We start from the raw sequence: 25751 nt of genomic DNA on the forward strand, positions 1-25751 counted from the left end.
TTTGCCAAATAAGCAATTGATGATCTTTTTTCTCTCCTCATGCTTCTAGAGGCCAATATTATGGGGTATCAATGAGCTACTCTTGACAGCTCACTGGGTACATAAGGAGGCGAACCAATTGCTTCGCAAACAAAATATTAAATTTCCACGAGAAAATTTAAACGATTCTGGAGTCTTTTTAGGAATTATCAAATGTATCACGAGAAGTTTTCTCAGTTTCATCGGGAGAAAGAGTTTTGTAATTTTCTTCCCTTCGTATTTTACCAAAAGTTTGATTTCAATGATCATGTGAACAAATTCTTGTTCTTAACACAGTGCACAGAGAGGAAAACTACAATATTTTCGCCTGCCAAATTTCCCTTCTCGTGATCCCCTCTCTCCACTTGTTAATTTACACCTTCGGCAAAAACACGATGAAATAAGAATCGATTTGCAGTTATTTTTCGGAGCGCCTGGAAGGTTTGGCAAGCCTCAACACCCCCGTGCGTTGATAGTCACGCCTGATAAATCCAGTAGCCCAACAAATTCATTCATTTCAGTAAAATTCGTTTTCCCGTCCATGCTGCACCCAAATGTCAAAATTTGTTCTTCAACTTACTTCATTCACTCTGAATTTTCCGTAAAAAAATCTTGGTTTTTACTTTCCTATCAGCTTCAACTAAACCAGATAATTTCATCAAAATATCAGAGCATGTCTGTTTTATTTTGCAAGCTAACTTTATTCCAAGTTTGAATCTTTGCCTACAAACTCAGTTGCATAGGCAATTCAGTCTTTACGCAAATAAGCGAAGCATTACTCGGCATTAGAATTTTTCGTTATTTATGTACATTCATCAACTATCAACATCTCTGCAACTAAAAAGAAAAGACATCTCTTCCTCTGGATCGCTCATTTTTAAGACCAAAAATCGCCCTACTCACTATTCCTATTGTTGGTCCTTTGAGACAAAGCATACTGTATTGAAAAATGAACGCTGAATCTAGAAAAAAAAACTGGAAAATTTGCTAGAAATCAAATTGAAATATATTCAACATAATTAGGTGTGCTGTATCCAGTAGGCCATGCAAAGAAAGAAGTGTAATTCATGAAACATATTCTAAACTGAGTGTTTTCAAATTTACGCAATAAACTAAGAAATAATTATTGGGAAATTTCCTTGAGTCATTAGAACACAAGCCCATTAGGTCATGATTTATTTAATTGATGAGTTCCAATGCTTCTATCAGTTTCATTCATGACCATCTGAGTTATAAAATTCACACAAGCCTTTAATATAGTGGTTCTGGCAGAATTCAGTGACAGTAATCCACTAGAAGCTGAGAGTGGCAACTCTGCTCCTAAGTATATCTATTTCCAAGATACAGGCACAATCTATGTATGATAACTTGAGTGCATGTGAAATAACTACAGTGCATTACCATTTACATGTCTCCGTTTCATATATACATACAAGTACTTGTATGTCAATAGTTTGACCAAATTTATCATGTAACTTTTAAAATGTAATTTCAAATATGTTGACAAAATGCAGCATACTTTTAAATGCCTACTGAGTAAGGCTAAAGTGATAACTGGTGATAATAGACATTTGCAACTACATACTTTTTCCCTCATGTAAATGTCAAAGGGAAAATATAACAATCCTGGGAACAAAAAATTAGTATATTTTTAGAAGTATCACAGGATTTTTGCTGTCATATGAGATCTAAAGAATTTATCCTGAAAATTTATTGAAATATATCACATTGAAGAGAATTTTTACTAATAAATTTACTTGAAAAAGTAAGTAATAGCACATTTAATGGCCTATATAAAATTTCTTTTGATACTAATAACGTTTTAAATACTTTTTAGTAGTGAAAGTTACTTAATAGGATTGTTTTGAACGTTCAGATTAACTTCACCCAAATTATTGATGCTTGGTTTCTTCTTGTTAAATGTCACAAAAAATGGTATGCATTTTATCATGTAAAAGATACTCCAATAATTGTCATATGATGCATAGACATTGTATGTATGAAGAATAACTTATGTATTCCTCATCATTCATACCTTCACACAAGTAATTCATTATTAAAGTCTACTTCCAGTTTGAAGTGAAATGATTTTTAAGAGTTGACAAGGCAAAACTAATACCATCTAGAAATAGTCAAGACTGACCTTCATGTTAATGACGGATCCATTTTTATGTCTATTTCAGGTGGTTGACCTCTTAAATGATCTGTACACTTGCTTTGACTCAATCATCGAGCATTTTGATGTATATAAGGTGAGTTCCAGATACATTTTGTCACTACCTTTCTCTGAAAAATGACAAATCGTTATTAAATGCTGCACGTTATGATTCCTCATTCAGTTCAGTACTGTTATTTTTCAAGTTTATGTATTGAATTCAAATGATTAGTGCATATTTTAGTTTTTTTTTACATTTTTGTAGCTCAGCATCTACTAGTTAAATATCAATTTCATAAACTTAGTGCTATCTGGTAAAAATACATGGAACTACTTCTTTAGAATTTTGAACAAAAAACTAAGTATTATCAACAGCGCTATATTATGGAGCTCCATTTGATCATTTTTTCAATCGCTTAAAGTATATCTTTCTCTGTACAGCGACAAATTAATTGCTTAAAAATTTTAATACATAATGATATGAATATGTACCTCAGTAACAAATCTTTCACATTTATATCCCTACAGAGTTGGTATATTTTGGATATTCCTTCCATAAATCTTAAAACGGATTACATACACTCTGTAAAATACAATATACCAAATATTGAAATGCCATATATTATTATTTTTTTATATTTAATTTAGGTTGAAACAATAGGAGATGCATACATGGTGGTCTCTGGTCTTCCAGTGAGTAATGGTAATCGTCATGCACGAGAAATAGCTCGAATGGCCCTGGCTTTACTCACGGCTGTTTTAACATTCTCCATTAGGCATAGGCCAAATGAGCAACTTAAACTAAGGATAGGACTTCACACAGGTGAGTGATAAAAACCACAGGATGTAGTCCCTTGAATATTAGCAGATATCAGTCTGCCTCGATCAACATCAATGACTAGATTATCTTTAATATTAGTCATGTGACAAATTGTATTACCTGCTATCATGAAAATATGTTTCAAGATATTACATGGGTAATACAATTTGTTACTATTCATTATATCAAACATGACAATGTGAATTGGATTTGATTCACTTGGTAGCTCGGTGTGCTGGAGGTTTTCAGAGCCTTCTTGAGAAGACAGTGTTATAAGATGTATAAGCAAAAGGTCATGTTTTGTAACAGACTGTTCAAAAAAATTGCTTAAAACAATAATGCATACTCCTAAAGAACATATACAGAAGCAAGTGAATCTATGATAGTCATCAATGAATTACTACTTGGTCACAATTACATAAAGTTAGTCAACTTTAATTTTGCCTACATTTGGATAACTTTTCAAGTGCCTCCAATCCATCTTTATCATTTTTAATTTTTAAATTAGCATTTATTTCTGGAGAACTGCATTGCCTTTGTATTCTCAACTTTGATACTCATCCATCATTCACATTAGTTCTGTAATGTCCTGAATGATGATTGCAATCCTTTGATTGACTGATTAACCATAGCTTGATCACCCACTAATCTAACTGATACGGCATATCCCTACCTATTTTCAGTCCTCTATGAAAACATTCCTATGCTTCATTTATCATTTATTCATTAAAAATCATGGGTGATAATGAAGAGACTTGTCTTAACTCTCCCCCATCTATTACTGCCCATACTGATTTCATATCTACCAGCCACCCTTGTGCAGTCTGTGGACTGTTGAGGTTTCAGATAAGACACTTATCCTTCCAGTCTGTTCTAATCTTTTGTGGTATGTTGATTGATTGTGCCAATTCTCAAGTCAAATATCTTCTTCAACTCCATGAAGTCAGTAAATATTTCCTGATTGTACTTCATATTCCATTCTATGAGTGATCTCAATAATGCTTTGGAATCAGAGATATCTATGCCTTTTCTCCACGCTAAGTGATCTTCTCATAAGTACCCAATAATGTTCCTTCTCATGCCTTGCAGCCTTGATAAGCAACATCAGAACTGTAGTGAAATATCGATTTGTCAATTCCCCAAAAATGTGTACTTTGGTACTATCATATTCATTCCTAGTGTACCTATATAATAATGTAAAGTTATTATTTATTGCCAATAAAATACATTGTAATTATAAATAATATTTCTTAGTATCTCAACCTTTATTTCCGGAAAATAAAGCTTTTTTGAGTGATCACATAAGATAACGGAAATTTTTATCTTCCAGGACCTTGTGTAGCTGGAGTTGTTGGTTTAAAAATGCCCCGATACTGTCTATTTGGGGATACTGTCAATACAGCATCAAGAATGGAGTCGAATGGTTTACGTAAGTTTCAGTGATACAGAGAATGTATACAAAAACATTTAAATATAACGTGAATGCCTACGTACTCTTGATTCAATTGAATCAATATTGGTCAAAAATTTCAATTACTTAGCATGGGCACATGATGCCTATAGCAAGTAGGTATATAAATAACAGATCAGTTGATCGGTTAACAAATTTATAATGATGATATGGGTACATTTACTTACTCTAAAAACTATTTTGACAAAATTTAATTGAAATAAATGTATTTAATTTTCTCCCTTTAGCACTTAAGATTCATGTAAGCCCATCAACTAAGGAAGTTCTTGACACTTTTGGAACATTCAAGTTGGATTTGAGAGGAGAAGTAGAAATGAAGGTGAGGTTCAATCATTAACACTTTTTTTACTAAACTTATTCATTAAGCGTCACTTCACAATATTTTCATGTTAGAATTCAAGATGTATGCCAAATTGATTAATCCACAAATAGAGACATGAGTCTGCTATGTGGGCTCCATACTTTTTTGTATAGTATCATTACAATTTGTTATCATTTGTTTCCAAATGGAAGTGGGTGCATTTCAGCCTTTTAGTGTAAATTCTCAATTTTCGAATCCCTCAAAAATCTAATTCTGCACTGCCTAGCAAAACCTAGAGCATTGTAATCAAAATTATAGATTGCTCCCAATTAGTCAGTCAAGTAGTTGTCGCTCAAATGAGAATGGGTGATCGGTTGGCTGAGAGTGGACCTCCCAAATCTTCAGCTGAGGTGCTTAACCACCACCCACTAAGTTTTCACCGTGACATGGTGTAAGGCATTTGATTGCAGCCCTGAACCCTAGTTTCAAATGAGCGTTTTTACAGAATTTGCACATCTGTCATAGTACAGCTGGGTACCAGTACAGCTTCCTAGATACCAAGAAATACATATGGAAGCTGGTTTTGAGGTACCGGTTGGAGAAATTTTAGACAAATTTATCAGATGCCAATCTCTGCAGTATAGATACTTCTCCAATTAACCTTGCATTCTCTTTGGTTTTGTCACTTTATCATGCTTTTCCATTGGCGCATGGATTCAGTTTCTTTTGTTTCATTTTTGCATTTAACTATGTAAAATCTCTGTCTTTATGTACATATTTTACCCTCTATATGTATTTTTCACTGAAAAAACATTTTTGCCTGACTCAAGCAATTATTCAAGGTCAATCGAATTATGAATGCTACTTTAAAAAGTATCATGTACAGTAATAAAAATACATCATGTGCAGTAATTGTATGACAGATAGAACTGAATTAGTCAGTAATATTATGTGCAAATGTCATATAATTGGGTAGATTGTAGTCAGGCATTGTGAATCATATTCACACATTCGAAAAAGGTTACTCAAGTCCGTTTACCATTTTATGGTTAATATGATGTATTGTCATTTCACTTAGCATAGTTTCCTAATCCAAGGAATTGCATAAAATTTAAGATAGCTGTGAAGAGGAATATTGATGAATTTTATGAATGTTAGGGAGACAAGAACCTTTTACTGTGAACTGAGTTTTACTCTTTCTTATAACTGACCATGTACCAATAGACTAATCTACATGATATCTAGGACCCATGTAAAACCATGATTCTTCCCTGCAGTAACAAATTTTGCAGAAAAATACTGGGACTTATCAGATATAATTATTATTCATGCTATATATTTAATTCTTTACCAACCTCAAGTTTGTGGTCACTATGATGCTATGGTTTAATAAAAATGTACCAAGTGGGTATCAAGTAGTTGGAATCAAATGCATTAAATGAGTGAGTCATCCTAATTCAGCTCTGTTTCATCCAATTAGAGAGTCCTTGAGTGAATTCATTGTATTCTATTTTAAGTTGACATTGTGATTAATAGGCATAAGGAATGTACTTATATAAATCTCATCAGTGAGTAAAATATGCACTATATTTCACTTTCGCTCAAATCTCTTTTTAAAGGGTAAAGGCAAGATGACAACATATTGGCTGACTGGGGAAAATACAATTGTACCGCAAGATGCCAACAGATCTGCACCATTGACCAACCTGGGCACAAAAGAAGATAGTGAAAGCAATTCAGGTAGTGTAATTTAGCTCATTCTCTTTGAATTATAGGAGGAAGGTACAAAAACTTTGGCATGCATGCTGCAATGTATTTATGAACACAGGCGAACTTTAGTCTTGAATACAAAAAGAAATACAATATATTTTTGACACCCTCAGTGAGTTTTGTAATATTTGATATTTTAGTCAATTTTTATGTTGTTCTTCATAAGGTATCTCATTCACTTTAGAAAAGTAATCAAACATGATGGATATCATGGTAATATGGGTATAATAATGAATATAATAAGCACTATAAGTATTACAATAGTAAATTTAGCTGTAGACACTTTATAAATGGAAATTCCATTGTTCATAAATCTGCTTAAATTCATATATCACCAATAAATTATACCTTAGGGTTTGAGAGGCAAATTAATAATTATTTTATGACATTAAAAATTGTTTTAAACTTTCTCACTGTGAAAGATCATTATGACTTCCAGGCCCTACATGCAATCATACAGCGGCAGCGGGCACTCAGAGATGTGATCCAGTCGGAAAAAGTCCAGCACCACCCCAACCCTCTCCTCTCCATGCAAGTTACAAGGTCACACTCTCTCCTACCTCATCACTGGGAAGCTCACATCATTTCAGGCAAGAAATTCATTCAACTATGGTTACTCTTGTAGTGTACACCCATTGGTGTCCCCAACATATATGGTAACCAGCCAAAAAAATCATAAGAAATCAACTTGGATATTGGTTTGATAGGTGTCGGTAGAACTCATCCATCCTAAGCTGTATATGGCAGGTGAAATTGACTCATCATGATAGGGGGGTAGCAGTTCCTTTCCCTCTGCCATCAATGGTTTCCCAGGAAGATCGAGTACTGAAAAAAAATCACACAATTTAGGTGAACCTGAGGGTACCCAGAGGTGTGTCCGGGAATTGAGCACGGGCCCTCCTCTTTGTAGTCCAACATTCTACTCCTGGACTACCATGTCCTTGCATATGGCAACAGTGCACAGAAATTTTTCATATGATTGACATCAGAAATGTGTCAGAAAGTTTCTCATCCAATGATTGCTTTCTGAGATACAAAAGAATCTAAAAATGGGTTGTGGAGGAGTAAAATATTTAGTGAACAAAGAGGTAACTGGGACCTAATGATTCCTCAGCCCAGGTTTTCTCATAGGATGATGGGAACTTCAAAACTATCACTGGTACCCAAAGGGAAGGGAACTTATTAATATCTGTTCTTCCTTCCTTAATCCTTCTTTGTTATGTAATCAAGCAATATGGCAAAAGGTAAAGGAAATTTCTTCATGAAGCCAATCAGGGTTCTAGTTAAATTATGTCAAAATGTTTTTATTTATGCACTGCTTATCACAATTTTTAAAAGAAGTAAAATATGACGCTGAAAATTTCCAGGCTGGTATACATAATAATGATATCAACATGATTGACCCACAAGGACCAATCCCAGTAAATGCAAAACTGTTAAGTATGTAAAACATTTGCAAAAGACAACATAAGTATATTCCTCCATGTCAGCCATGAGAATGGTAAATGAGCAAATCCATAATTAAATATCTTTTACCCAAAATCATAAGCTTTATAATGTTTTTATAATCCCTGCACTTAACTGCCCTCTGGCCAGCTTTGGGGGACAAACTTATGACATATGTCGAGGTAATGCATGTTTGTTTGATATTATGAAAAAATATCAAACCCAGTTTGTTTTCCTGTCATCCATTGATATGAAGTCATATATGCTCAATAGATTATTGTGGTGCTAAATTTTATTTCATAGTGTAAACACTAAAATTACTGATATAAAACCTTCTGGAAAATCTTTTTCCATTCCCTCTCAAGTGGTATTATACCAATCTTTAGGTTGTGTTCCATGCAACAAAATATTAATGCTATAATTTTATTAGCATATACTATTTATGTTATTATATATAATCAGGTACACATACCACCAATGCAAAACTAATAAGTAGTCTTTTGTATTCACAGGGGAGCCTCATCCCCCTGTACACCAGCAAAAATGTCCACAACTAGTTTACATAAAGAGGAAGGAGCTACAGAGATTATGATGGATGGACTGAACAGTAATGGTGGTATCATTGGACGGCATGCACCGGAAGGTGCTGAGGGAAAGCGAGTGACTATAGACTCATCCGTCACCACACCACTTCTTGCCAAAGACGTTGCCAACATATGAAGGGCTAATGTCTCTAAATATATCAACTCTTCAAGTTTTGTGGAAGTGAATGTTACCTGTTCAAGATAAGCACACAAAAAAAATTTATCTTGTTAGGATGTTGCGGAGTGGTCATAGAAGACTGTTGATGCTGTAATTGTTGAGCAATGAAGCTCTGAACAATGGCCACTGCAAATGACTGTTCTTGATGGAAAGATGAACGGGAAAAATATAGCGATGTTCAAAAGTGTGCTCCCTGTCTTTGGATATGTTGTTCAGTGGTACTGAAAAGCACCTAGATCACATTTGCACAAACATTATGTGTCATGGTGAGTGCTCACTGGTGTGAAAGAATTTAAACTTCCATTTATAATGTAAATTAATGTCACATGAGTGTATTTTTATATTAAGGCATTTCTATCATTTGTTTGGCTCCTGTGAATGGTATGTTGATTAGTATGACTTCAACACAATGATGGCCGTAAGTAATCAGATGTATATTTTGAAACAGATAATTATTTATTAATTAGAGTTAAGAAAAGGGAGATGTGAGTATTATTGAGATAATGAAAGCACAACTTATTTTTCAAATTGCCAAATCAATCATGCACAAAAATATTACTTTAGTTTTTACTAATTTTATCCCAGCAGAAATACAATAATTAGTTAAGTTAACTCAACTGATAAAAGTTAGAAAATCAATCAATTCTGAAGGAAATGAATTGGAAATTTCTAGTCACTGTATTTTCAGTAGAAACCATAATTAACCATAAAAATACAAGGTGTAGATTTTATTTAAAGTAAGACATCAACTTGTGAAATAGAACCCATTGAATACACAATTGGCACTAATATAAATGTTAACTTATCTGCCAAAATATAGTAACTTCCAGGAAGAATTATATTATTTTATCTCCAGTGACAAAATTAATCAAATGCTTCTTTATGATGGAGTTTTAACACTCTGGCAAGGTAAGGGATAAGTTACAAGCCATTCACAAGTATCAATTCATTCCTCAACATTCCAGAGCGCCAATATGCATACTTATATTCTCCAATAGAAGTGTACGGTCAAAATTGTTTTTAATGTGCTCAACTACCCAGCTAAATTAATGTATTAATTATAAATGTAAATCCTACACTGAGAATGTTATATCTATTATTAACATTCACAATCACAGTAAAATCATCTTTGTTTCAAACCTTAGGGGCCAAAAGTGTGGCTTTTGATATACAAGTTTTTAGCATATCCATGAAACATCCATTACAATGATGAATTTCTTGACATTATATTTTCCTTCTTTGAATGCTTGTCTTCTGGAATGATGAAAATGAAAGTGTTGGAAGAGCACTTCATCAACTAGGTACTAAACAAATAAAGAAGAAGCAATAATTTACTTACAAAGGAATGTGCAACTAAAAATAAAGTCTACTGCACAACTACAGTTCATGGATTGGTAGGTTTTACCAGTGGTTGAAGTGATTTGTTTATGTTAATGTTGCCATAAAACTATCAAACTTCATCCATTAAGTCTAAACTGGGCATTCCCATCCTGTTTAAATGTGATTTTCTCAAATGATTTGCAACTATATACGTATATATGTTTATTAAACTGTATGTAAATAGCAATTAAAATTGAAATGTTATCACCTTTTCTTCTCTCATCCCTGAAAAAATACCATTCAACTTGATGATAATTCTTCAACAAAGAATCAGATAAATTCTAAAAATCTCATTTAAGTTCTCTAAACTTTCATCAAATCCACTACTTAAATGTTCATTTTTGTTTCTGCTAATAGGGGAAATCAAATATCTAAATATTTGTACAGAGGAGACGCGTTTCATTTGTAACTATAGTTACTAATTTGATATATTTGCATGACATGAAATGTGATATTATCATAAAACTGATAAGTTATAATTGATAAATGAATTAGGCAATATATCACTTACCAGGTAATATGTAAGTAAATGTAAATAAATGAGTTAATAAAATCCCCTGTGTACACAATCTCTTTGGGCCCATGAAGCAGGAAGTATTCTTTCAGTTACTCTATGCACTGGGCAATCTGCAGAAAGTAGATCTTCAAAGTAGTCATGGTATTCTCTGGTCCTGGGAGTAAGCACGTGAGATGTCTAGTTGTCTCCGAGGGGAAAGAAGGGGTACATCTTGTTTCAGAACAGATAATGAGCCGAATGCATTGGTAGAACATATCCTTTTTAAGTGCGCTTGTACAATTTGGTTAAGGATGTGTGAATGTGTATGTTTGCCCGTGAGATTACCTGGTCTCAGAGGCAATGCAGAAACAGTACAGAATGTATTCAATAAGAGACAAAGAATTCTGAAACATTTAGAGTTCATGGAGAAATTACTCGGTGAATCAGTGGTGCTACTGTTAATGTGAAGATCCCTTCTGCCGCGTTGTAATGTGGAAGCAGCAAGGGCCATGAGATATTGAAGTTGATTCCTTAAAAAATAAATTCCAGAAATGTATTTTGAAATTCATGCTTGTGAATAAAACATTTCTGCCTTCATGAAGTGCATCTACTTTGTTTCCAGCAGAGGCAAAAGGAAACTATTATAAGTCTTATAGTGGTATATTTTTATATGTTGATTATCATTTCATTATTTGAAGAGCTATGAATCCCACAATTATAATAGACAACAACTTAATTCATGATCAATTTTAAGGCCTGATTTCACAGCCCAATTAAAATTCTTAAAGACATTCAAGTAACTGGAGAACATTTTGCTCAGTAAAGAAGAGATAAAAAATTGATTACAGCTAAATTAAGGGTCTTATAGGTATGAAGAGTGGTAATTAGGGATGCAACACTAATGAGTAATGTGTAATAAGCCAGAAGGTGATTTAAAGCTCTGTTTAATTATGAATGGACAAGATTTTAGAAGTCTTGCACTATCAACATCTTTCTCTGGATTAAACATCTACTTATATCAGGAAAACATTGACGATTATTCAAAGGTGAGACATTTAAAGAATTATTGTAACATGTCTGTAGTAACTCTTGTCGTAGTAAATAGAAAACTCTTAAAGCTAATCACACACAAAGAAAAATTAATGAATTCATAATTGATCTATTTTTAATCTTAATATCTATGAATTCCTTATAACCTGCTGAGTCCCTATCTCATCCATCGCATTTTCCCATTTTTACTATTTTCCATTCCCACCGTTTCGTGATTTCTCGCAGTCTTGGCTTCTTCCTCTAATTCTTTGTTACTTCCTGCACTTGTTCCGAGTACGCGTCAGTGTGTTCCCTCACCTGACTCAGAATCTTATGGGGTTAAATATAATGGACTAGGTTGCCGACGTGGGTTTATTAGAATTATCGAAAGGCTTGCAATCGTCCCGTGGATGCCTTGAAACACAAGGATGATCGAGTCCAACCCGCCTCAAGAATAAATACTCCTACCCCATTGCACCTTCATCCGAAACAAAGAATTTTGGAGGGGCGGAGACTTGGGCCCTATTGCCACCTCTCGCCTGACGAGTGAAACACGCAGCCGGTTAATGTGCTTCCAGTGAGACGGCTAGAGCAGTAAGGGCTGGATTCACTTCGCGAAGCAATGGAAAGGTAGGTGTATATCAAATGCTCTCAACGGCTCGAGAACTAGAAATTTCATTAATTATGAACGTCTGGGGAAAATATTTTGGCGTGTTGGAGAGCTCAATTCTTTTTTCATCTATTTGTTTTTCTTCCTTTTCACAGATTTTATCCTAAAGAGTCGAACATATCTTCACTTCGATTTGAATGATACGTTCCGAGGAATGGAGTCGGAGATGATTCTGTGGGACACCAGTGAGCTGTACTTCTATATCATATGTTATCATCCAAACGTTTTCCGTGAATCCTATTAGAGGCAGAATCCGTCTTGAATGCGATTATCTTTCCCCAGTACTCAATCTAACATTTGCACCTGGTCGATTCCTCCCCCCCCCCTCACTCTCTTAAAGTGGTGGTCACTTGTTTCCAAGTAGATCTTTTAATTGAGACTGTAATAGAGAATGTATCCTTCGAGAGGCATTTATTTTATGACCAGAATACTTTGAACCTAATCTACCAATCAGTATTATGTCTCACAAAATCACTGTCCATTTTAAAATGCTAATTATTTTGTTTTTACAGTATGGTTAAAGCTTAAATAGTGTTAATCTAATCGATCTGATACTGATTGATCTAATCAGATTTGAAGAACGCAGAAAGAATGATCAAAGCTAACACGTTTTAGGGTCTTCATCGTGACAATTTAGAAGTAAAATTTTACTTTTATCTATCGAATGGTAGAAAATAGAATTTCGGAAAGAACTAAAAAAACGGTAATATGAAATATTACGATGATACCTCCCTTGAATAATCGGACATCTACCCCTAATTTCGGATCCAGGCCCACCCAATGCGTTGAAGGTGAATCCTTAATACTCCAGGTCCTGAGGTAGTTTTGTGTGGGAAATCGTATCCAAAAAGTTTTCCTCGAAATATCCGCTTTCTTTATGCCGATTCTTCTTTCCGTAATCAACAGTTTCTGCCTCTGAGGAACGCGATTACGAATGACCTCTGTATAATGACGTTCGGCTTGGTGTAGGTACATTACTTTGCGCTGCCAACGGCATAAATTGGAATAGGTCAACCAATCAAGGTGAGAGTAGTATGTTGTACGAAGATGGTCTCGGTGGTGCGAAGAATCGAACGGCAGATCACTCCTTAAAAAGGGGTAAATAGATATAAGTAGTTTCGCTGGGACCGCTCTCCTCTCCTCTTCCCCTTCACCGTCCAGTTAGGGCTTGGCAGAAGAAAGGCCGACCGGGGAGGGGTAGGGCGATCTTGTTTGCGTTACCTCCCCGACACTCGCCTCCTTACAAAAAGCGTTGGGGTCTTCTTTCCGGTTTCCTCGCTAGCTCGTCTCCACTCTAAATCCCCCTTTCTAATAACTGCCCACACCACGATTTTTCCGAGAGGTGCAAATGAGACCCCAATATGGCTTTTCACAGAGGTTGATTGAGATTGCGCCCTTCCACCCGAGTTTAAATGATTCCACGTGGAGCCCGCCGCAGTCTGGCATGAGCGAACCCCATTCATATGGCTGCTTTAAACGATTTACATGGCACGAAATCCAAATGTAAAATGTGTTTTAAGTCCTGCAAATCTATCGGCAGACTCAGACAGAGGCCTCAAAGCATCCACCGACCCATCCCCAGAATGCCGAGGAGGGGAGGGAACGGCTACTGCTTCCGGCTAGGGACTCGAACCACAGTCCAACGGTTACGACTACTCGATGATACCCTGTTGAGACTCGACCATGGCCATCAGACTGGCGCGTGACCAGAAGGAAGTCATCATAATTCATCACAGTGCATTCGATATGGCTGCGATATGGGAAAGAGCGCTTTTTTATAGCTGCCACCAACTAGACAGCAGAATTGTTAGGCGAAAATATTATTTTGTGCAATATATGGAAAGAGAAAAATGAATTATCTATACAATCCACTCTCTGGGATAAGGAAGGTGAACTTTGCTCTAGTGATGCCTTAAAACGATTAAATACAATACTTCTCCAAACGTGAACGGCTTCTTATGTCATCTTTTCCCGGAATGCTGCAGCTGCTCCCTCGTCAGGGCCTGTTGTAACGCTTCCACCTAGCGGTGGTGACGTCCTTTCGGCACGGATTTGAGGCGGAGGAAGAGGGAAAATTCTGGTTGGGCATTTTCTGAAAACTTTGGATCCTCACTCACATGGTTGAGCTCTTGCCAGTTCCGCGTGCGAGTTTCCATTTGCTCGTCCGAGAGCACTTCGCACACACCCTTCTCATTCCCATGTTTTCGCTCACAAGTCGATGCACATCACTTTTAGGGATACCAAGTTCTTCCGAACCATACGAATACTTAATATGCGATCCCTGACCAACAAAAACCTTCACTTCTGCAAGACTTTTGCCACATTTTGAGGTCAAAGGGCGTCCTGAACGTTCTGCGTCTTAAACATCTTCTCTACCCTCCCGAAACAACTTGGACCACTATAAAAACACCCGATCTACCCATGCCATGTCACCATAAGCTGCCTTGAGCATTTCATAAATATTTTCCCCGGTTTTGCCCAGGTTCACGCTAAATTTGATGGCGTAGCGCAGTTCCATTTACCGGTTCATGACGGAGCGTAACGAAGTCGCGTTATGCAGGTTTCGCAAACGCACGATCCGCACTCCGCAAAGGCTGGGAGACAGTATATAATAGACAGTAGTAGGGTCCTACAGCTCTATAATATAGTATACCCGCAGTTGAAAAAATAAAATCTAAGATTGCATATTGGGAATTTTTATTCAATTAAGGTCGATTTAAAATTGTTTTTTTCGGAATTCAAAAGATGAAAATGATCATGACGAATAAGTGCAAAAATCTGCAAGTTTACTTCCGAGGGGTTATAAATATCCTATAAGTTTCTCAACAAATTGAAAACATCCAGACCTCATTAAAATCCCGAACATATGTAGAATAGTCTGTGGCACTATGATATTCACTTGAGTAAGACACGGAGAACACTTATGGGAATTCACAGAGAGTAACAGGAGATCACGGGGGTCTTTCCACTTCCGAAACCGGCTTACTATCCTTATTTTACCACACATAAGATATATTTAGCTCGATATAGAAGCAGCAAATTTGAAAAGAAATAACACATGACGCCTAAAGTTTATTCAGTTGTTTTTAGTTCTAATAGTTCTTGCTTTAATTTAATGTAGCTTTGAAAAATATTTGACCAAAATAGGGCCATACCACGAGACAAATAATCTCAAGTGTAGAACCGCCCCTGCTTCCGGGTATGCATTCCGACGGTCGGTTGGAACCAGGCAAATATTGAACCGTTGGCAGCGGCTTTGTTTAAGGTTAGCTTATTCTGATGAGATTTTCCACCTTCTTGGTATAGTTTTCCTAATCCATTGTTAACGAAGAAATTCTGGCCCCTATAACGGAGGAAACACCCCTATGGTTTATGGCGTAGTTTAACTCCCGTGAGTAAAATTCCACAATTACATGTATTATTGAATGCCTAAAGGTGACATAACCCTCAAAACGAGTTACAATCAAAGGAATACAAAATGTAATTCAGTTTTGACACCGGTAATATTTGCGATTAAATAAAAGAATGGATTTTAACAATGTCGTCAAAAATCCCCTATCTGTGAGCTTGATTTAACTGGCTACAAGTAGGCATGATGTAACTTGCTCGCCAACCAAACTGTTGGATCTTCAGCCATACATTAAAGCATGGGATTATTGAGCCACATCAATTTAGCTAAATTGACTAAATGAGAAACTTAATTTCCCCTAAGCGTCAAAGGTACCTAAGGAAGAAAATATTGCGAGCGAAAGCAACCCCGCCCACTTTTTCGGTATCCTCTGGATTTCAACAACTGTAACTTCCTCTCTTTTTCTACCAAATTAAAAACTTATCCGACAGTCTTCCTTTCTATTTTTCTTTAACATTTACTTCACTTCTCTATACCCACTTTTCACAAGCCTCCAATCTACGCTCAACTTCTTATTTCAAAGCCCACGTTTTGAATTCAACCATCACTGCGCTACATTTACAAGAGCATCGTACACGTAGTTTTAACCAGTTTTTTTCTCGTCGAAAAGAAGCTTTTCTCGTCGCTGGAAGGGAGCAAATTCAATATTACGAAAAAAAATTATATAACCCAAGTTGACCTACTGGGCAAGTCATTATTCAAAACTCACGACATACTCGTATCACCCATTGCCGATAGTTTTTAGTTATTTGCCGAACAGCTCTTCGTCGTCCTCAAGATCTCTCTTAATGCTGATAGTGACGGGTGGTACATCACTGTAATTCATATAAATATGAATCCCGATGGTCTCAATCGTTGTACAGATTTGTATCTCCAATTCAGTACTGACCTGGAAAGAGACGATCCAGCGGCTACGACCTCATGTTCAACAAAATCATTCGTTATTTCGAGCAGGATTTCATAAATACAACTCACGTCACCTTGGACATGAAACATGAATACTCATGTGCTCTCCAAGCAAGTTGTTTAGCATAAATGTTTAAAAATAACATAACATTGTTATTTTGTGTTACGAAAAAGATAGATGCGATTCATAATCATCGTACCGATCGTACCCATCACTTGTTTGTTTAAACAGCTGTGCCCAAGTACAGTTTTTTGCCCTTGTCATCTTCGCTGGGCCCTGGATCCTTTAATAGATAATGAGCTTAGGGTTTGCGGGCGGGCAAATAGAGGGAGTGTTGCCTAGTGTGCTGTAACAATTTCCAGGAAAAAATGTTTTATTTTAGGAGATACAACCTCGTACTACGTGAATTCTGATTGCGAAGACGACTCTCGTCACGAATAGTTATACTAGGCCATGTGCATTGGGTTTACGTATGCAGGCGAATGGGGGGAGTACTATTTATTGTACTTTGCCAATTTTCAACAGAAAAATGCTCTACTTTAGATATTGTCTTATGCATGGAAAGTCAGATAGAAAATACGACTGCCGTTGTACCACTGCGACTACGTTGTTTACTGTCTTAGTCACCTTCGGTGGGCCCGTAATTAATATGCTGGTTTAGGAGATATAAGTTGGGAGAGAGTTATAATTTATTAATGCTCTTAATAAAAATGTAGCCGTCTACATTAATGCAAATGGGTCATCATTGGTTGTTCGCTAAACCTTGGCAAAGTGGGTCACAGGTTCACTACTTGGAAAAAGCACAACCAACAAAAGCAGTAATAAAACTAAAAAAAATTAAAAAGAGCCGACAAGAGCTAATTGTATGGTAAAAATTTAACTGTTACTAAGCTTAACTTAAAAAAATGAAATTATTGATATGAACTTCCATCTGAAGTAATAAATTGAAGCAAAATATAAACAAACGTAAAACCTATAAAAAAAGAGCATTTGAAGAAATAAATTGAAAATTTTAAGAAGCAACTACCGAATGATTTGCACCGTAAATTCCGAATTTCGCAAAACTAAGACGTAACTTTTGCATATACAAATTTTTTTCACAAGTTAATCTTAAACGTCAAAACATATTCGTACCTCGTCTGTTAACTTATTCTTGGCTACATAGATGGCAGGACTAATGTGCAGTGTCCAAACTTGAGCTGACTTTTCGTCAGGTACATTGAAGAAGGATCGCTTATGAGTAACAAGTTTGGTAGTGGGTATAGTCGTGTATATCGTGGAAAAGTGTGTGTTGCTAAATTTGAAAAATCTATTGGGTAAACCAGACGAGACGGGGTAGTTTGCCAGCTCTTCGTGAATCAAGTTCAAGGTAGTACGCAAATGTATGTTGTGCGCGACATAAACAGTTACCTACCCCTCATACATAGCGAGTTAAAATTATTGAGCATGCGTGTGTTGGAATAGGGAGTTCTGATAATCACCATCGTTTGCATTATGTTGTGCGCCTCTGCTGTTAAAGGTATTGGTTTTTGACGTAGACTGTAATGAACCTAAACTGTTGTCGATTATGTTTCCCAGGTTTGTCTTGATATTGGAATGAAATGAATACACCAACCCTACCCAAAGCATTGTTTTCTTCGCCCAGCCAGCAACAGAATGAGCAGAATCCGTGCACAAGTTCAACTTCAGTTTCAGCTGATGCCCTTCTAGCCCTCTCTCGATTGACTATGGAACATATTGTTGATCAAGCACATGCATCTTTCCAGCGTGAACAGCATCTTCGCCGTCTGAAAGCCTTGCGTCAGGAACTTATGTATCTATCGGAAACCGCCTGGGAATACCAGTCTGTTGAAAAGTACCTAGGGCAGTAGTGTCAAATTGTGTTTGTCGGACTTTTCCCATGATTTACAATCCCACTCTCGCTGATGTTCTAAAGTGATGTACGTACGTCTTAATTAAAAATAAAGTCCAAAGTGGATTATTAAAAAAGTTGAACCCATGGAATTTCCACATTTATAGGAATTCATTTTTGAAATTCGTAGTTGCAATATGTTCTCCTTGATTAAAAAACTAGGAGGGTATTTGTGGAAAAGTAACGACAGCGATGTGGAAAACGCTGAAGAAAAACTCAACCCTGAAGAACTAGACAATTTAGTATCATTTTTAAGTAGTGAAACCCATGAAGGCACGAAAAAAATAGGAACGGGATCTGGTTTAAATGTACTAAATGGTAGAATCACCTTCACATCTGAGGATTATTGCCTCATTGATGGAAAATACTATCTAGACCTAAGGAAATTCAAGACACGCGAGCCGTTGGAGGTAAGTTTATTTTTAGTGTTCATGCTCATTTTACAAGAATACTTTGTCCCATGAGGGCATATTTAAGCAAAAAGTCATCCCCATTCATGAAATTTTAATAACCAGTGCATTGTTCAGCCTATTTGAGGTTTTCTACAGTTACAGTGTTGTATAGAAAAGTTAAGCCATTCCACGCATTTCTTCATTCGTACTTTATAATGACATTAATTCAATCTTTAATTTTCTAAATTTATGTCATTTCTATTTTGGACATTTTCTATCGCACCGACTAAATGTTAATTAATTTTCTGTATTCTTTGCTAGAAATCTAGTAGGTGATTCACCCACCTGCAACTTAAAGGTTACAGGTTCACGTCATGGATGTAGTGAGATGGTGATGTAAACAAGGCTTAATTTGGGGGGAAACTAGTGAAGGAAACCCTTGCCTTGGCCCCAGAGCCACGCACTGGCACCCAGAAATGTGACTAGACAAAATAAAACTGCTATTTTGGAGCTTTCATGGCTTCGGGTCGGTTTAGGTTTTAACTCTGGGCGATAAACCGTTCCATTACATTCATTTGTATCTTGAAAATCCACTAATGCCACATTGTGGGGTACCATGATGACAAATTAGTAATATGTTTTTTTTATTGTGAGCATTTATTGTCACTTAAGACAATACGCGCGGCAAGACACTGCCTAAATTTTGTATGAAGAGAAGCGGCCGTCAGAATCCATGTTCAGTTTACCAATAACCTAATTAGGTAACAGAGAGAAAGGAAATTATCCTAATGTCATGAGTGACATTCATTAGGCTTAGAGGTTAGCTTGAGGAACCTGTATTTATCCAAATAATCTCTGGAGTAATTTCTGTTGGGGTAGTTTAATGGCCATATGATACAAGTTTTAACAAATTACCCAAAACCTTACTTCTTAAAGAAAAAAATCTTCATAGCCTAGAATTAACTAACAAAGGGCATAAAATATTTATTGTTTTTAATGCGTACCATATTTTAAATTCTACATAGTCGATAAGATATACCATCTTGCCATGGGTGGGCATATTTTTGGTGCTTTGATCTATTATTTAAAATTAAGAGTATTCATTTAATGGCCATTTCCGTGTTGTACAAGGTGTTTGTTATTATACAAATTCTAGGCAACAGATTCCATTCAAATTCAACCAGTTTAGTGTAAAAGTTGAGATTTTGAGTGTGTTCAACACCATCAAGGTTTCTGTTTCCTAAATTTTAAGACTTTTTTAGCATCCATAAAGATATCTAACCTCAAAAATTTTGGAGCCTACGCTGAACCAAAGGGTGCATTTCCAAGCTGTAATTTTTTTTAATTTGCAGACTCCATGTTAGTAAGGTCAAACATAGCAAAAACATGTATAGCCTTTGATCCATTCTGGAAAAAATGGCAAATGAAAAATTTTTATGTAATCTTTGCACACATTTCGGCCTTCATTTTAATATGAAATAAGTGATTTTGAGTCATATTTTCTTAAGAATATTAGGTGGACCACTTCAAGTGCTATGAAATGAATTTTGAAATGTCTCTAGCTCTTATAATTTTTTAGATATCAAGTAAACTGTAAACAGCAATGAAAGCATGAAATTTCATTTAGTCATTCAAAGAAATGGCCACCACTGGTGAACTAAACACAGACAAATGATGATTTCTGTCGTGCTGAAACATGTAGGAACCCACATAGATAAAATTGTTTTCTTAAATAGTCATGCAACCATTGCTGGGTGATTTAGTATTGATGCCAGAAAAAGGCTTATTATTAAGTACTTGGATAAAAAATGGAAGAGAGTTGACCTGCATTTTCATTCATGTGGTTTTTAGTACTTGAATGCTACTGGTGACCTACATAGCCTTGGGAATTTGATGAACAAATTTTACTCTATCATCATGGTTTTTCCATGAGACAAACAAAATGACAGTTGTTAAAAGTAGGACTAAACCCTTTGGTTTTTGGATTTACTAGTTGAGATGAGCTGCCAAAGTGAAGATCTAGTAGAGGAAAATAATTCATAGCGTTTTTGTGGGTATGTGAGGACATAGTAAATGCAAGGACAGAATTCCAGTCATTTGTATTTTTCTTCTTTTTTCTTGAGTGCACTCTTTACCCAAACCTTTGTCATGCAGTCTGTGAGTTATCCCTCACATTGAGAGATGAAGCTTATATGTGCAAAAAAAAGGATGCTCTGAATATATTAAGATCATAGATTGATAAATTTTGGTTTATTTTCATTGGTACTGTAATATCCATGGGAAAATTTTTCAAATGTAATGTTGATTTCATTATAGCAAAAATATTCAAAGTGTATGATGATGATGTCACCCACAAGCGAGACAAAAACGTATTAGATTTATGTTTGATGCGTACAAAACAGTGTAGTACATAATCCAACTGAAGTCACTATACTCACTTTTACTATCTAACATGAAAGGAGAAATGAAAAAAAATGGTATTTGAAATAATTTAAATATAAAGTCAGCACACAAATGGCAATGGCGTATTAAAGGTAACGATTAAAGTAACATGTTAGGCATCACTCTAAAGGGAAGTTAAAAAATAGAAGTGAATGAATTGATATAGAAATTTAAAAAAAGTTAGGCAAGCACTATGATTATAGTGAATTTTTTGAATTGCAAATGGAACTTTTGGTGGTGCAATTATTGAGTCTTGTAACTTTGTTCAATTAAACCAAAGGACTCGTAATATTCATTTATATGAGTTCATGAGAATATGTACTGAACTGGACGTTAAGGTAAGTGACAGTCTTGGTGAGAGGGATGAATCTTTCGATGCGGCAGTGATGGATGCTGGGTTCCCTCCTTCAAGAGATAAACACATCCTCCACTATAAGAGACAGCTGCATGTGTACTCTCAGTGTCTCAGAAAATTCTCAGCCACCATTATTTCTAGAGCCTAAAAGGAAGCGGACACTCCCATGGTTATTTAGGGTTGCACTGTCAACAATTTAAATGAGCGTGCCCTCATTTTGGAAGATTGATTATTCAGTTGTTTAGATTTATTTTAGCATTGCTTCAAAATCTTTGTAGCCGTCATAAAACCTTGTTGTAGTGTTTATAAAAATGAATTGGGAGTACTAATGCATTTCTATATAAGGCCTTTGATGGCAATGCTGATGAGACTATTTCCTTAGGAACCAACTTTACATTGTGGAATTTATGGAATGTCTTACCCCTTCTTCCAATTGTCAGCCTTTGTGAGATTTGAACCCCTCACTCTCTTGTGTAATTGTCAGCTTTAAGTATTATTATATCAAACCGGTGCCTTTTCTTTATGAAAGTACATTCAGGGACGGCAAATCCAATTTTCATTCTGATTGCTGAAAAGTTCAGTTATATGTTTGTACTTAAAATGTACACTACCTTGAAGAATGGGTTTTACTGGTTTAAGAAGAGTTGCGTATGGTGAACGAAACTTGCCGAATATCATCTTTGTTGATCAAGGATTATTAAAAGTATTTCTTAATGAAAAATGGCTGGAAAATGTAATGATAGATAAACTTTGCATACGATTCATTCTCAGAAAAGAAACAAGTAAATGGCACACCCTCCCACCTTTCTAAAGCCCAAATCTGTAATTTAAGGAAAGGCTCTTATGAGTTGAATGATTGCAATGGAGATTTATAAATCTATCTGCTTGGACATGAGTACTCCTCTATAGGCTTAATAAAATTCCTTTCATACCTCTCCATGTTTCATTGACTCATGTGTGTTTTGGTTTATTCTATAGTTATTTGCAAAAATGTTGGATAACAGGTCTTGAATTTACTTAGACCGGGCACTCAGTTGATTTATGTACTCAATTTAGTTTTGGAATCATAGATAGTCATGAGGGTAATTAACAAGTAGCCTTCAAAAGGTAAAATAAAAGCCTTCATCCTTGGAAAATGACTGAAAACATCTCTTTGACTTTTTGGTTTTCTCTTGAATTTGTTTGTTTGTTTTGCAATGAACGATTATTTTATGTTTACATCACTTTTAAAAGCTACATGTGTGCTTACCATAATGTGCAGGTAGGGACTCCCGTGACATTTTCGGTGTTTCGATTGTCAGAAGAGGATGAGTGGCAGATCAATAAGATTTACACATATGGAGAGGAGACGTGGAATGAAGAATGTCCAGGAAGGAAGATCCTGGTTGGAGAACATGAGGGACAAGTTATGGATGTACAGGAAGCTGAAAAAATAGGATTGGCTCAGCGGCGGACTTTGGTCGCTAAGGTGGAACAGAGGGATGGAAGAGATGTCATTTTAGACCCTGGAGGCATCCGCTTCTCTCTGGACGATGTGGAGAGCAATGTTGTACCCTTTATTGGTAATGCACTCCTAGCATATGGTAAAACCTTTGGAAATTATATGATACGAGTCATTTTCTGAACTCTAAATATCTACCTTTGTAAGTGATATTCTAATTTCTTTCTAAATTCTATTCAACAAATGTTTAAATCTTATTTTTCAAACAGTAAACTACTGAATAACAATGTCAAATCAATTCATACAATGTTTTTCTAACTGATTGGGGAGACATTTTTACCGGTCTAAAACTGGCAGCTTTTTTTTTTGGCATGCACTTTTAGGATGGTCAGAGTATTGGAAATTTTTTAATGTTTGAATCATGAAAAAAACTTGAAAATATTTATTTTTATTTATTTATTTATTTATTTAGTAAAAATTGTGCACATACAGCAGGATTGCCAATTTACAGTGACACATATAACAGGAACATATAAGGACACAAACATCAACAAGACTATACTATTGAGGGAGGTGTGAGAGATGTGTCAGAGAAAGGTTTATAAATGTGTTGGCTGGGAGTGAGAGGGGGTCAATACTTTCGGGAAGGGAATTCAGTAAAGCGGGGAGACGGAAGAAAAGGGACCGTTTGGTGAGGGACAATCTGGGAACGGGTTGGTGGAATAAAGAGTGATCGCGGGTAACTCGGGGGGGAACTCTGAAATTGATAAGGGAAATTAGTTCAGGACAGTCGTTAATGGAGTTAAGGGTGTTATGCATGAGTTTTAAATCGGATTTTAGACGTAGAGAGGAGAGATTACAAATCGAGAGCGAGGAAAGAAGTGATTCAGTGGGCGAGTCCCGAAGATGGGGGACTCTGTACTTGACAATTTTACTGAAAAAATTAGTTATCGTGTTAAGGGTATTAAGGTTAGATAGGGCAGACATTGACCATATAGGGGAGCAGTAGGTAATTAATGGTAAGATAATGGTTGAGAAATATGCGGTTAGAGATTGTACATCTTTTATTTCTGTGTAGCGGTAAAGTAGACCTAGAAGAGACATGGCTTTGCATTTAACTGCTTTGATATGACCTGAGAAATTTAGTTTGCGATCAGTTAATACACCAAGATCCTTGACAGAAGCAACACGATTCAGAGGAACTGAATTAATTGTATAGTTAAAGGTAAGAGGAGATTTTTTTTAGGGAGAGAACTAGAGTATTGCATTTATTTGAGTTTAAATTTAGCATCCATGTGCTGCACCATTTTGAAATTTTATTTAAAGCCTCCTGAAGGTGGTAGCAATCCGTGGGGGAATTAATTTCCTTAAAAATTTTGCAGTCGTCGGCATATAGTAACGTGTGGGCTAGGGAGGTCGGGACTAGGGAAGCTAAGTCATCAATGTACAGATTAAAAAGATATGGTCCGAGAATACTACCTTGAGGAACTCCAGATGTCACAGAGGACCAAGGAGATGAGGCGCCAGATAGTATTACTCGCTGATTTCTATTCGAAAGAAAGCTGGTCAGTAATTTGAGAAAGTTTCCATGAACGTTAAAACGCTGACTGAGTTTATTAATGAGGAGGTTATGATTGAGGGAGTCGAAGGCTTTTGAGAAATCCAAGAAGATGGCATCTAATTGAGTCTTACTTGTTATCGCACTAACAGCGTGGTGTTGAAAAAGTGCTAAATTGGTCAAGCATGACCTGCCCGGACGGAAACCATGTTGGTTGCTAGATAGAAAAGGGGAAGTAAAATAATAAAGTCTGTTGAGAATAATCCTCTCGCAAACAGAAGAAAGAATAGGTAGTAAAGAGATAGGGCGATAGTTAGATATTTCATTTTTAATTCCAGTTTTAAGAATAGGGATAACATTAGCGGATTTCCATTGGGGGGGGAAAGTACCGAGGGAAAAGCAGCGATTTAATAAGAGGCTTAAGGGAAGAGAGAGGGAGGAAGCACAGTTGCGTACAAATATAGGACTTATGCCATCGGGGCCAGGGGAGCGACGGAGGGGGATCTTACAAAGGAATTTAAAAACCTCCCGGGAATCGGTTTGGATTTGGGATAAAGAGTAGCAACAACTTGGAGTGAGGGAAAGATCGCTAGAGACGGGAGGGTTAAAAGCAGGAGTCAGACATTCCGTGAAGAATTTCAGAAATAAGTTCGGTCTTTCAGGTCCCACAGCTTTAGCATTGCCATAAGAAACAGCAACGGGAATCTGTGGGCGATTACGACGACGATTGACAAACGACCAGAATTTTTTTGGGTCAGATGTGATGGACGATGATAGCCTTAGTGTATATTCTTCGTAGTCGCGACGGATGAGAGATTTGGAAAAGCGACGTAATTCGATGAAAGAACGCCGAGTGTTCTCGTTCGGAAAATTTTTATACAGGTACCAAGCGCGATTTTTGTTACCCAGAAGGTGCACAGTGTCCGGCTTAAACCACGACAGGAATTTCTTTGACTTGGGTTTCACAAGAGGGACGAAATCTTTTATCACACTTTCAATAACAAGGTAAAGGAAGTC

At 36.2% G+C, this 25751-nt stretch overlaps 2 protein-coding genes across 2 annotated transcripts in view; both read left to right on the forward strand.

Annotated features, from left to right (window-relative positions):
• Nucleotides 1-11315, forward strand: part of LOC139696656 (atrial natriuretic peptide receptor 1) — a 370838-nt gene extending 359523 nt beyond the window's left edge. The window contains exons 18-24 of the mRNA XM_071595471.1: nt 2202-2270; nt 2822-2996; nt 4324-4422; nt 4692-4783; nt 6385-6505; nt 6975-7125; nt 8494-11315. Coding sequence (XP_071451572.1) covers nt 2202-2270; nt 2822-2996; nt 4324-4422; nt 4692-4783; nt 6385-6505; nt 6975-7125; nt 8494-8701 — 915 coding nt within the window. The 3' untranslated portion in view covers nt 8702-11315. The remainder of the gene's footprint in view (nt 1-2201; nt 2271-2821; nt 2997-4323; nt 4423-4691; nt 4784-6384; nt 6506-6974; nt 7126-8493) is intronic.
• A 7186-nt stretch (nt 11316-18501) lies between these two features.
• Nucleotides 18502-25751, forward strand: part of armi (probable RNA helicase armitage) — a 30087-nt gene continuing 22837 nt past the window's right edge. The window contains exons 1-2 of the mRNA XM_071595520.1: nt 18502-18956; nt 22997-23297. Of these exons, the coding sequence (XP_071451621.1) occupies nt 18684-18956; nt 22997-23297 (574 nt within the window). The 5' untranslated portion in view covers nt 18502-18683. The remainder of the gene's footprint in view (nt 18957-22996; nt 23298-25751) is intronic.

This window comes from Hetaerina americana, unplaced genomic scaffold (assembly GCF_022747635.1).
Source record: "Hetaerina americana unplaced genomic scaffold, ioHetAmer1.1.p SCAF_7, whole genome shotgun sequence".
Classification (NCBI taxonomy): Eukaryota; Metazoa; Arthropoda; class Insecta; order Odonata; family Calopterygidae; genus Hetaerina; species Hetaerina americana.